The sequence below is a fragment of the Taeniopygia guttata genome, chromosome 28 (genome assembly GCF_048771995.1).
Source record: "Taeniopygia guttata chromosome 28, bTaeGut7.mat, whole genome shotgun sequence".
NCBI lineage: Eukaryota > Metazoa > Chordata > Aves > Passeriformes > Estrildidae > Taeniopygia > Taeniopygia guttata.
Window position 1 is genome coordinate 1,142,932 of NC_133053.1, and position 12,260 is coordinate 1,155,191.

The 12,260-nt window shown below is 59.1% G+C and overlaps 1 protein-coding gene across 1 annotated transcript in view; it reads left to right on the forward strand.

Moving 5' to 3' along the window:
* LOC100224348 (fibrillin-2) overlaps window positions 1–12,260 on the forward strand; it is a 71,583-nt gene that overhangs the window by 45,298 nt on the left and 14,025 nt on the right. The window contains exons 26-46 of the mRNA XM_072919490.1: window positions 358–483; window positions 886–1,011; window positions 1,699–1,821; window positions 2,049–2,174; window positions 2,266–2,391; window positions 3,353–3,475; window positions 4,161–4,283; window positions 5,136–5,261; window positions 5,597–5,719; window positions 5,997–6,119; window positions 6,695–6,856; window positions 7,585–7,653; window positions 7,879–8,004; window positions 8,232–8,357; window positions 8,838–8,987; window positions 9,348–9,419; window positions 9,937–10,062; window positions 10,266–10,391; window positions 11,086–11,211; window positions 11,617–11,733; window positions 11,815–11,943. Of these exons, the coding sequence (XP_072775591.1) occupies window positions 358–483; window positions 886–1,011; window positions 1,699–1,821; window positions 2,049–2,174; window positions 2,266–2,391; window positions 3,353–3,475; window positions 4,161–4,283; window positions 5,136–5,261; window positions 5,597–5,719; window positions 5,997–6,119; window positions 6,695–6,856; window positions 7,585–7,653; window positions 7,879–8,004; window positions 8,232–8,357; window positions 8,838–8,987; window positions 9,348–9,419; window positions 9,937–10,062; window positions 10,266–10,391; window positions 11,086–11,211; window positions 11,617–11,733; window positions 11,815–11,943 (2,574 nt within the window). The remainder of the gene's footprint in view (window positions 1–357; window positions 484–885; window positions 1,012–1,698; window positions 1,822–2,048; window positions 2,175–2,265; window positions 2,392–3,352; window positions 3,476–4,160; window positions 4,284–5,135; window positions 5,262–5,596; window positions 5,720–5,996; window positions 6,120–6,694; window positions 6,857–7,584; window positions 7,654–7,878; window positions 8,005–8,231; window positions 8,358–8,837; window positions 8,988–9,347; window positions 9,420–9,936; window positions 10,063–10,265; window positions 10,392–11,085; window positions 11,212–11,616; window positions 11,734–11,814; window positions 11,944–12,260) is intronic.

Below are 12,260 nucleotides of genomic sequence, written 5' to 3' on the forward strand. Positions count from 1 at the left end.
TTCTGGGACCCAAGCCCTGCCCTCCCTGCCCTTTTACCCCTGTGATATTCCCTGTTCTGGAACCCTGCACTCTCTGCCCTGTTAACTGTGGGATATTCCCTGTTCTGGGATCCTGCACTCCCTGCCCTGTTAACTGTGGGATATTCCCTGTTCTGGGACCCTGCACTCCCTACCCTGTTAACTGTGGGATATTCCCTGTTCTGTGGCCCTGCACTCCCTGCCCTGTTACCCCTGTGATATTCCCTGTTCTGGAACCCTGCAGTCCCTGCCCTGTTACCCCTGTAATATTCCCCCTTTTTGAGATGTTCCTCCAATGGAGAAGCCTCTGGAAGGGACCAATCCCATTTTCCTGTGTAGATATCAACGAGTGCGAGCGGGACCCGCTGCTGTGCCGGGGCGGGATCTGCATGAACACCGACGGCAGCTTCGAGTGCATCTGCCCCCCTGGGCACGAGCTGACAGCTGAGGGCAACACCTGCATTGGTGAGGGGCACAGCAGGGATGTCCCACAGGGAGAGCTCCTCAGGGCTGTGGGTATCTCCTTCCCATCCCTACGTCCCATCCCTGGAGGTGGCCAAAGGCTTGGAGCAGCCTGGGCTAGGGGAAGCTGTCCCTGCCCATGTCCCTGCCCATGTCCCTGCCCATGGATGATCCTTAAGGTCCCTCCCACCCAAAGCCTTCTGTGCTTCCATGATAAGTGGGTCCAGCTCATCCAAGAGCTCCTCCAGACCAAGCTCATTCCCAGAGTTTTGTTCCATTGCTGTTGTTGATTTATTTTGCCGCTCCCTTTCCCCAGTGGGACAAATCCAGTTTGGACACCCAGGGGTGGGCACCAGATGATGGCCTGAGCAGGGCTGGCTGCTCCAAGTGCTCTTGTCCCCTCAGACATCAACGAGTGCTCCCTCAGTGACAACCTCTGTCGCAACGGGCGCTGTGTCAACGTCATCGGCACCTACCAGTGCTCCTGCGACTCGGGCTTCCAGGCCACGCCGGACAGGCAGGGCTGTGTCGGTGAGTGCTCCTCCAAATGGTCCTTCCAGAACCTTGGGATGAGCCCAGAACCCTCCCGGGCTTGTGTGTGTTGTGTTCAGAGGGTAAAGTGTCTCTGTTGGACGTGAAATGAGTACACAGAGGCTTGGGAAGTTCAGAGGAGAAAAAGAGAGATTTTTATTCAAACAGCTTGTATTTATAGAATTCCAAAGGTGACCGTGGATTGGAGGATGGAACTGCCACCTCTCCAACCACACTGGTCCAAAGATCAATCAATCATTTATCTGCACCCACAGAAAAAGATATAAACTATTATATTTATACATTAAATGGTGTGGGACCTCTGACTCTCAAATACATAAACGTTATCAGAAGGCTGAAGAAGTTTTATGCGAACTTAAAACTTTCAAAAGAGCTATAAAAGAAAACTTAACACTTTTAAGAATCAGGGCAACAGTAAAGCAAAGGGGGAACGTCCTGGATGAGTGACAGTCGAACCTGTGCTGCTGGCAAGGGGCTGTCACTGGCTGTGAGGGCACTGCCAGGGGCTGGCCAGAAGGAATGAGGTGTTTTCTTGTGGCTGGGGGAGATTTGTGTCCTCTTCTCCCACCCAAACTGCTGCCTGGGCTCTCGTCTGTGCAGGGCCAGGGGCTGGGCTGGATCCCTGTGGGTCCCTCCCAGCTCAGGGCGCTGTGTGCTTGTCCCCAGACATCGACGAGTGCACCATCACCAACGGGGGCTGTGACACCCACTGCTCCAACTCCGAGGGCAGCTACGAGTGCAGCTGCAGCGAGGGCTACGCCCTGATGCCAGACAAGAGGTCCTGTGCAGGTCAGTGGCCACCTTGGCTCTTGTAGGTGCTGCCCCAGGGACCTCTGTGTCCCCCACAGTTGGCTCCATGATGAGGGAGTCTCATTTTTAAGTCCCTTCCAGAGAAAGGATTTTTCTGGATGGATGATTTTGCTTTGCGCTGCCACGTCCAGCCGCTCACAATTTGGGATTTCCTCCTGCCCCTTCGTGCTCAGTGTGTTCACCTTGGCCTGGTCTTCTCTCTGCAGATATTGATGAGTGTGAGGACAACCCCGACATCTGTGACGGGGGGCAGTGCACCAACATCCCCGGGGAGTACCGCTGCCTCTGCTTCGACGGCTTCATGGCATCCCTGGACATGAAGACCTGCATTGGTGAGGCCCTGGCTGTGGCCCAGCCCTGCATGCTGTCCCCAGAGCCACACCGGGGTCCTCGGGGTGTCCCATGGTCGGTTTTGTCCTGTAGATGTGAACGAGTGCGACCTCAACCCCAACATCTGCCTGCACGGCGAGTGTGAGAACACCAAGGGCTCCTTCATCTGCCACTGCCAGCTGGGCTACTTCGTCAAGAAGGGAACCACGGGCTGCACAGGTGGGAGCTGGGGCTGGGGCTGCCAGGGAGAAAAAACAGGAAACCCTTCCCAGAGCTGCCCTGGAGAGAGCCCCATCCCAGGGTGCTGTGTGGGGGATGCTGTGGGATGTGCTGGGCAGGCAGCGAGGGCCAGGAGCCCACCTGTTCCCAGGTGATGGCCACGCCAGGAGCCTGCCCTTCTGTCAGAATCTGAGCTATTGATGATTCCCAGATTGTAAAAGTCTCTGTCTGTCAGCCCCACTGCCAAAGCAGAAGCCATAATTGGTCTGTGCTGTTTCAAGGTTGTTTATTCTGTTTATCTCTAACATGTTCTGCTGCCCTGCCGCAGCTCTGTCCTGCAGGGCAGCGTGTGGGGCTCTGCCCTCAGTGGGATGGTACAAACATTAAATACCACAAACTACCTGTGCTGGATTTACAATAACGTGCCAATATCTGTCACCTACGTTGGACAGTGTGTCCCCAGCCTGAACCAACAGAAAAATGCCAACACCACAGTGAAACATGGAGGGCATGAAGAAGGAGAAAAAGGACAAGACACACCCAATTTCCTCCATCTTGTCCCCTTTGAACCCCTAATCTAGAATCCTAAAATTTTACTTTTGCACCTGTGCCACACTTAATTATTACTGATATCAAACACTCAGAGCTGGTAATTCATCCTGTAAGATTGAAAACTCTTTTCCATGGACAGAGATCACAGACAGTGTCTCTGGGGGCTCTGTCCAGGGGGGTTCCTGACCCCTGCCAGGGTCCCAGGGAAGCTCTGGATTCCCACACCCTTCCTCCTGCACCTTTGCCCGGGCTGAGCTCCTCAGCTCCAGGGTCCAACCCCTGGGGCAGCCTCTCCCCCAAAGCCCTGGGAGCTCTGGGAGCCCAAACCCCGGAGTGGGATTGCCCCAGGCTCAGCCCTGCTGTGCTGGGGGAGCTGAGCTGTGCCAGCCCTGGTGTCCTTCCTCTGCAGACATCGATGAGTGTGAGATTGGGGCCCACAACTGCGACATGCACGCGTCCTGCATCAACATCCCCGGCAGCTTCAAGTGCAAGTGCCGCTCGGGCTGGCTCGGGGACGGGCTCAAGTGCAATGGTGAGTGCTCACCCAGGGCAGGGGGATCCTCTCCACGTGCTCTGCAGGCACCCAGGGAAGCTGGGCTGAGCTTCCACTGGAGCACCAGGAGATGGAAGGGTTCAGCCTAGAGAAAAGGAGGCTCAGGAGGGACCTCCTGGCTCTGCACAGCTCCTGACAGGAGGGGACAGCCAGGGAGGTCAGGCTGTGCTCCCAGGGGACAACAGGACATGAGGGAACAGCCTCAGGCTGTGCCAGGAGAGGTTTAGGTTGGATGCTGAGGAAATGTCTCCATGGAAATGTCCAGCCCTGGCCCAGTCACCATCCCTGGAGGGATCTAAAGCCACGCAGATGTGGTGACATGGTCAGTGGCTTAGCAGTGTCCTGGTCATGGCCATAGAGGCTCTCGGGGATCTGTTGAAGCATCCAAGTGCTTCATGACAGTCTCTGGGCCATTTGTGTGCCCCTGTAGCTGCTCAGGCTCAGGGCAAAGCCAAGAAAAGCTGTCCAAGGCTGGGCTGGATGGGGCTTGGAGCGACCTGGGCTAGTGGGACGTGTCCCTGGGGGTGGAACTGGATGACCCTTAAGGTTCTTCCCACCCAAACCCCTCTGTGGTTGCATGATAAGTGAGTCCAGCTCATCCAGGAGCCCAAGGTCATTCCAGATTAGCCAGGCCAGGCACTGACAGGACGTTATCCATGCCTAGACCTGGATGAGTGTGCGACTGAGGAGCACAAGTGCAACCTGAACGCCAACTGTGTCAACACGCCCGGCTCCTACCGCTGCGCCTGCCGCGACGGCTTCAACGGCGACGGCTTCTCCTGCTCAGGTCAGCAGCAACAGCACTGGGACAGCCACCAGCCCCTGTCTTGCTTTGAACAGACGGGTGTCTGCTTAAGGAAGGCAGGAGCCTCCCCTGAAATGGAAAATGTGAACCCCCTCCCCCTGAAGTGTTATCATTTTGAAATGAAAAGGCTCGCAGGCAAAGATACGGGAATGGGAATAACAGTTCTGCACTAGGAAAACGAAAAGTACAAATGTAATAGTACAAACAAAAAAAAAAACCCCACCCCAGGGTGGCTCAGCCCTCCTGCAGTGCCAGCTGTGCTTCTGCTGGAGCAGGATCCTGCACAAGGGGGGAGTTTTCCTCTGGAGCTCCAGGGCTGGGGGAGATGGGCCTGGGCTCCTCTGGGAATACAGTGGGAAGAAAGCTGCTCCTCTGGGAATGCAGTGGGCAAAGGCTGCTCTGGTATCCCAAAATCTCAGATTGTATCCAGGTAGGAATGTTTGGCTCCTCCCCTGGGCAGAGCCTCTCCCCATGGATGATGGAATTTTCTCAGCCATGCAGGGACACTTCCCGGCCCATGAACAGAAGATAATTAATAATTAATTGCTCATTAACAGAAGATACAGAGGGAGGGTTGGCTGTGGGAGAGATAAAGAAAATTGCCCAATGAACAGAAGATAACAGCCCCACCCCTGGCAGACAGGGGTTGAGTACACACTCACCTTCCAGAGCCAGCAGCCTTGCTCGATGCTGCCTTGGCTGAGCTTCCCCAGAGCACAGAGCAGCCTGGTCTGTGCCAGACACCTCCAGAGGGATCCAGCACCTCCTCACAGGTGTCTGGGGGGGCTGCTGAGGGCAGCCCCAGCTCTGTGTGGACACTGTCCCTCCCTGCAGACGTGGACGAGTGCGCAGACAACGTCAACCTGTGTGAGAACGGGCAGTGCCTCAACGCGCCCGGCGGGTACCGCTGCGAGTGCGAGATGGGCTTCAACCCTACCGAGGACAGCAAGGCCTGCCAGGGTGAGTGCCCGGGCTCTGAGCCCTCCTCTGTCCTCTACTGTCACCTCCTGGCCCAGCGCTGAGCCGGACCCAGCACCTGCTGGTGCCACCTCTGCCACTGGCAGCGGTCAGTCCCAGCCTTCAGAGAGGCTGGGCTGAGCCTGGATTCCTGCCAAATGGAAAACCAGGAGAACAGGGGTGAGGGGAGAGGGTGGGACAGCGTGGGCTGGCCCAGCCGCCCCAGGAGATTGTCTCTAATGGCACCAGGGCCATGCTGGGCAGGAGGTGGGAGCAGGAGCAGCCTGTCCTGGCCCTCACCCTGCCACAGCCTGTCCCCAGCTGTCCCTGTTTTGCAGACATTGATGAATGCACCTTCCAGAACATCTGTGTCTTTGGCACCTGCCAGAACCTGCCCGGGATGTTCCGCTGTGCCTGCGACGATGGATATGAGCTGGACAGGAGTGGGGGCAACTGCACAGGTCAGGGCCCCTGGGTCCCTGCTCTGGGCTCTGCTGGGCTCAGCTGGCCCCATCCATGGCAGCCAAAAGCAATCCGTGGTCCCTGTGGTGTCCAGGAGGGACAGCTGGCTGTGGCCCTGCTCCTCCTCTGGGCAGCGTGCCTGGGGTGGCACAGGGCAGGGGGTGTTCTGGGGGGGCTTTGGGGTGGGGATACACCTGGGCACAGAGCTCAGGCTGGGCTGGGCTTTCCTGGCAGCTCTCACCTTGACCTTCAGTGTCCATCTGTGCGTCCTTTCAGACATCAACGAGTGTGCAGACCCTGTGAACTGCATCAACGGGCTCTGTGTCAACACCCCTGGCAGCTACCTGTGCAACTGCCCCCAGGACTTCGAGCTGAACCCCACGGGCGTGGGCTGTGTGGGTGAGTGGCACCTCCCACCCACACCCACCCCGGGGGTCCTTCTTGGTGGTCCTGTGGAGCTGGAACTGGACACAACGAGGGTGGCTGGCCCTGCCTGGCTGTCCCCCATGGGTTTAACCCCGCAGCAGCAGCAGAACCCACGTCCTGTTGAGTGTGCCCCACCTGCTGTCGCTGTCACCACGTGGGTGCCCCTCTTGCTGCGGCAATGTTGCTCCAGGGCAGCTCTGGAGCTCTTTTATTCCCTGGCAGTGTCCAAGGCCGGGTTGGAGCAGCCTGGGACAGTGGAAGGTGTCCCTGCCCATGGCCAGGATGATCCTTCAGGTCCCTTCAGCCCCAACCATTTGGGATTCCATGATCCCACACAGCTCCCAGCACAGAGCCCCACTAACCCACAGCTTTTCCTTATCCCTGGAAGATTTCACATTTCTTTGCAGCTCACAGGAGGGTGTGGAACGGGGTCACCTTTAAGGTCCCCTCCATCCCAAACCATTCCACAATCCCAGGATTCCATTCCTCCTGCACCCCTGAGTTTTCCAGGAGAGGCTTCTCTGCTCAGCAGCCCTGTCTCTGTGCAGATACCCGGGTTGGGAATTGTTTCCTGGACACGCAGGACCGAGGGGATGGGGGCATCTCCTGCAGCGCTGAGATCGGCGTGGGGGTCACTCGGGCCTCCTGCTGCTGCTCCCTGGGCCGTGCCTGGGGCAACCCCTGCGAGCTCTGTCCTCCAGCCAACACCAGTGAGTGGGGAAAGCTCAAAGCTCGGGGTGGGCACGGCTGGGGAGGAGGCAGGAGGGGCAGGGCCACTTCCCGATGGTGCCGAGTTTGGGATTTGCTGCTCCATCCAGAGAAGGGCAGAGTTGGGGTGGGGTGGGGGAGGCCAGGCTGTTGTGTCTGGGATCCTCCATGCCCAGGGAGGGAATGTGGAATCCCCCACCCCGTTGAAGGGAGGGCAGGCTGCGGGGTGGCTCAGTTGGCTCGGCAGATGGGGATGTGTGGTTTTCCCCCCCTCCACTCAGCCCCTGGAAGAATCCGACTAGCTCAGAGATAAGGGGCTGTGAGGGGAGGAATACCAGGAGAGGGGAAAAATATTCAAAAGAGGCTCTTACCCCAGGGTAGGTTGGTTCAGCTCTCTTTATTCTGTGGTGTCCATAGGGAGAGCGGGGCAAAGAGGACGAACAGGAAATGTCAGGGGTCTATATAGGTTTTGGACAGGGTGGGCTTTCCTGGCTCTCTGCCAACCCCGTTGGGGCAGGAAGGAGGGTCCAGGGGTTATCCTGACAGAGTCACAAGGTCCTGGGGAAGGGGGGCACAGGGTGCCCCTGAGCTCACTGTAACAGGGATGGAGCTGCCCCATCTGAGCCCTGGCCACAGCCCCGTGGCCTGTCCCTGCTGGCATTGTCCTGGCTCTCCCCACCCCTCCTGCTTCACGGGAGCCCCTCAGCCCCCCACCTGCCTTTCTCCACAGCCGAGTACAAGACCTTGTGCCCTGGGGGAGAAGGGTTCCGGCCCAACCCCATCACTGTCATCCTGGAGGGTGAGTTGTCCGTGTTCCCCTGGGGGATGATGGGGTGCTGGGGGACCCCAGCCCTGTGGGGACACTCTGTGCCATGGCACTGGGTGCTGGGTGCCCGCTGACCACCACGTGATGGACACAAAGCGTGGCTGTGACCCAGAGCAGGGCTGGGCGTGTGGGCTGAGCTCTCTGCAGCTGCGGGGGTGGCACAGGCAGTGAAAATGTCCCACTGCTGTCCCTCCTCAGACATTGACGAGTGCCAGGAGCTGCCAGGGCTGTGCCAGGGTGGGAACTGCGTCAACACCTTTGGCAGCTTCCAGTGCGAGTGTCCCCTGGGCTACTACCTCAACGAGGACACCCGGATCTGCGAGGGTACTGGGGACAGGGGCTGGGGACAGGGGGTGGCACCTGCTCCAGGGGCTGGGGACACAGGGGTGGCACCCTCTATGTGTGACAAGGACGACCTAACCCTAACCCTAACCCTAACCCCAGCCTGGTCCCTGTGCCAAACCCACCCATCCCTCATGCCAAGCCTAACCCCACCCCTCCCCGTGCCCTTCCCCACCTGTGCCAGGTGCTCTGACTCCTTTCTCCCACAGATATTGATGAGTGCTCTGCCCACATCGGGATCTGTGGCCCTGGCACCTGCTACAACACCCTGGGCAACTACACCTGCGTGTGCCCCCCCGAGTACATGCAGGTCAACGGGGGAAACAACTGCATGGGTACGGCTCTGGGTTCAGGGGGAGGCTCAAATCCATGGGGAATGGTCCAGATTTGTCGGGAGGGGGCTGGCACTGCCATCCCAGCGGGGGCTGTGCCAAGGGGATGGAGCAGAACTGCTGGAAACAGAAGCTGGGACTCAGAGCTTGATGTGGCACTTGGTGCTCTGCTCTGGGTGGCACATCAGGCATGGCTTGGGCTCCATTTGGAGGGTTTTCCTCCCATTCCTGGGGCTGGCACTGCCATTCCCGGGGCTGTCAGTGCCATTCCCGGGGCTGTCAGTGCCATTCCTGGGGCTGTCAGTGCCATTCCTGAGGCTGTCAGTGCCATTCCTGGGCATTTTCAGGGCTGTCAGTGCCATTCCTGGGGCTGTCAGTGCCATTTTCGGGGCTGTCAGTGCCATTCCTGGGGCTGTCAGTGCCATTCCCAGGGCTGGCAGTGCCATTCCTGGGGCTATCCCAAGCCTGGCACTGCCGTTGCAGACATGAGGAAGAGCGTTTGCTACCGCAACTACAACGACACCTGCGAGAACGAGCTGTCCTTCAACATGACCAAGAAGATGTGCTGCTGCTCCTACAACATTGGCAAGGCCTGGAACAAACCCTGCGAGCCCTGTCCCACCCCTGCCAGCTGTAAGTGCCCTCCCAGGGTCCCTGTCCCACCCCTGCCAGCTGCCAGGGTCCCCATCCCACCCCTGCCAGCTGTGAGTGCCCTCCCAGGGTCCCCATCCCACCCCTGCCAGCTGTAAGTGCCCTCCCAGGGTCCCTGTCCCACCCCTGCCAGCTGTAAATCCTTCCCATGTGATGATCCCTGTCCCATCGATTTTCTCATTTTCCCATGAAATCTGGGCTGTGGACACCAACAAAATAAACGGGGAGAAAGGAGAGCACTCTGGAGGTGACCCCAGGCACAGTGGGGGAGCCCCTGGTGCCTCTCAGACCCCAATTCCAGCACTCTTGGGCACAGCTGTGACCTCGGTGTTCCCTTTCCAGCCGAGTACCAGATCCTGTGTGGGAACCAAGCCCCCGGATTTATCATTGACATCCACACAGGGAAGCCCATTGGTGAGTAAATCCTGCGTCCCCACGGGGCCAGGGCTGCTCCTGAGCCTCTGCTGTCATCCCACGGGAGCTTCACTTCGAGAATTAAAGATTAGGGCAAGAGAAGAGGCTTGGCAGTGCCAGGGATTGAAGAGGTGGGAGATTAATTAATTTTCTCCTCTTGGGAAGAAAGTGCAACAGAGGGAGGTGGTGGTGGGTTGTGCTGGGACCCCAAGAGCCATCCCAATATTCCAGTGACCCCCTGGGCTCCCCATTTCCAGCCTGGTCCCAGAGCTGAGCTGTTCCTGCAGGGGCACACTCAGAGCAAGCAGGGGCCATGTCCTGGGTGGAGCCTTCCCAAAACGTGCCAGCAATCCCGTGCTCCTAAAACTCAGCTCTGCTGCGTTCCCAAAATTCTGTGGAGCAGCCCGAGGCTGGCGTGACCTGCAGGGTTCATTCTCCACCACCCAAGGGTGGGATGCTGATGTTGAGGAGCATTCCCGGGATGCCAGGGTGGGATGCTGATGCTGGATTGATGCAGATATCGACGAGTGCAGCGAGATCCCAGCGATCTGCACCAACGGCGTCTGCATCAACCAGATCGGGAGCTTCCGCTGCGAGTGCCCCATCGGCTTCAGCTACAACAACATCCTGCTCATCTGCGAAGGTACAGCGGGAATTCCGGCTCCTCCTGCCCCGGGACGCTGCTGCAGGGCGATTTTTGGGAGTTGGACTCGCTGATCCCGGTGCTCCTTGCCGAGCTGGGAGCAGCGATCCCAGCCCCGCCTCAGCCGTTCCCGGGATCCCCGCTGGATTTATGCCGGAGTTCCCGGTGCCATCCCCGTGTCCCTGTGCCCGCTGTCCCCGCAGACATCGACGAGTGCAGCAGCGGGGAGACACTGTGCCAGCGGCACGCCGAGTGCGTCAACATCCCGGGCAGCTTCCGCTGCGAGTGCGCCACCGGATACCGCCTGTCCCCGGGCGGCGCCTGCGTGGGTAAGGGGACACAGCTGGGACACAGCTGGGACACAGCTGGGACACAGCTGGGACACAGCTGGGCACACCTGGGAAACACACCTGGGCACACCTGGGAAACACATCTAGGACACACCTGGGACACAGCTGGGACACACCTGGGCACACCTGGGACATACCTGGGACACAGCTGGGACACACCTGGGCACACCTGGGAACACCTGGGAAACACACCTGGGACACACCTGGGACACAGCTGGGACATACCTGGGCACACCTGAGAAACACACCTGGGCACACCTGAGAAACACACCTGGGCACATCTGGGACACACCTGGGAAACACACCTGGGACACACCTGGGAAACACACCTGGGACATACCTGGGCACACCTGGGCACACCTGGTTATACCTGGAAAACACACCTGGGACATACCTGGTTGTGGTAAGCACATTTCCAATACCTGGTCATACCTGAGCCACTCACATCTGAAAAACACACCTGGACACACCTGGTCCACACTTGGTCACACCTGATCACACCTGGGGCCTGAGCACACCCCTATAGCACACCTGATCACACCCCCCTGTTTTCCGGGATGACAGCACGTAAATCTCATTGTCTGTGAAGTCACCTCTCCAAAACCTGGGCGAGGCTCTCTTCTCCCCACCTGTCCCCACCTGTCCCCACCTGCACCCCTCGTGTCCCTTTCAGGTCGCAACGAGTGCCAGGAGATCCCCAACGTGTGCAGCCACGGGGACTGCGTGGACACCGAGGGCAGCTACGTCTGCATCTGCCACAACGGCTTCAAGGCCACCGGGGAGCAGACCATGTGCATGGGTCAGTGTCACCTCCCAGTCAGTGTCACCTCCCAGTCAGTGTCACCCCCCAGTCAGTGTCACCCCCCTGGGTCAGTGTCACCCACCCTGGGTCAGTGTCACCCACCCTGGGTCAGTGTCACCCACGTCAGGTCAGTGTCACCTCCCAGTCAGTGTCACCCACCCCAGTCAGTGTCACCCCATAGTCAGTGTCACTCCCCAGTCAGTGTCACCCACCTAGTTAGTGTCACCTCCTTGGGTCAGTGTCACCTCTCAGTCAGTGTCACCCCCCAGTCAGTGTCACTCCCCTGGTCAGTGCCACCCCAGGGGGACACAAGTCCCTGACACTCCAGGGTGCTGCCAAGGCCAGCCAAGTGTCCCCCCACGCTGTCCCCGTGCCCTGCCAGCTGTGCCCTTGTCCCCGCAGACATCGACGAGTGTGACCGGCAGCCCTGCGGCAACGGCACCTGCAAGAACACCGTGGGCTCCTACAACTGCCTGTGCTTCCCGGGCTTCGAGCTCACCCACAACAACGACTGCATGGGTGAGCGCCCGAGCCGGGCCCTGCCCTGTGCTGGGGGTGGCTGTGTGCCACGGCTGCCACCTGACACTCTTGTCCCCGCAGACGTGGACGAGTGCTCGTCCCTGGTGGGGCAGGTGTGCAGGAACGGGCAGTGCATCAACAGCGTGGGCTCCTTCCAGTGCCTGTGCCAGGAGGGCTACGACCGCACCCCCGACGGCAAGAACTGCGTGGGTGAGTGTCCACTCAGTGTCCACTCCAGTGTCCACTCAGTGTCCACTCAGTGTCCACTCACTGTCCACTCAGAGTCCACTCCAGTGCCCACTCAGTGTCCACTCAGTGTCCACTCACTGTCCACTCAGAGTCCACTCCAGTGCCCACTCAGTGTCCACTCCAGTGCCCACTCAGTGTCCACTCAGTGTCCACTCAGTGTCCACTCAGTGTCCACTCAATGTCCACTCCAGTGCCCATGTTCCTCTGGCCTGCCTGGTGCTGTCCATGTGGTCCCCAAGCTGCTCCCAGCAGTGGCATCCTCCAGAAGCACCCACAAG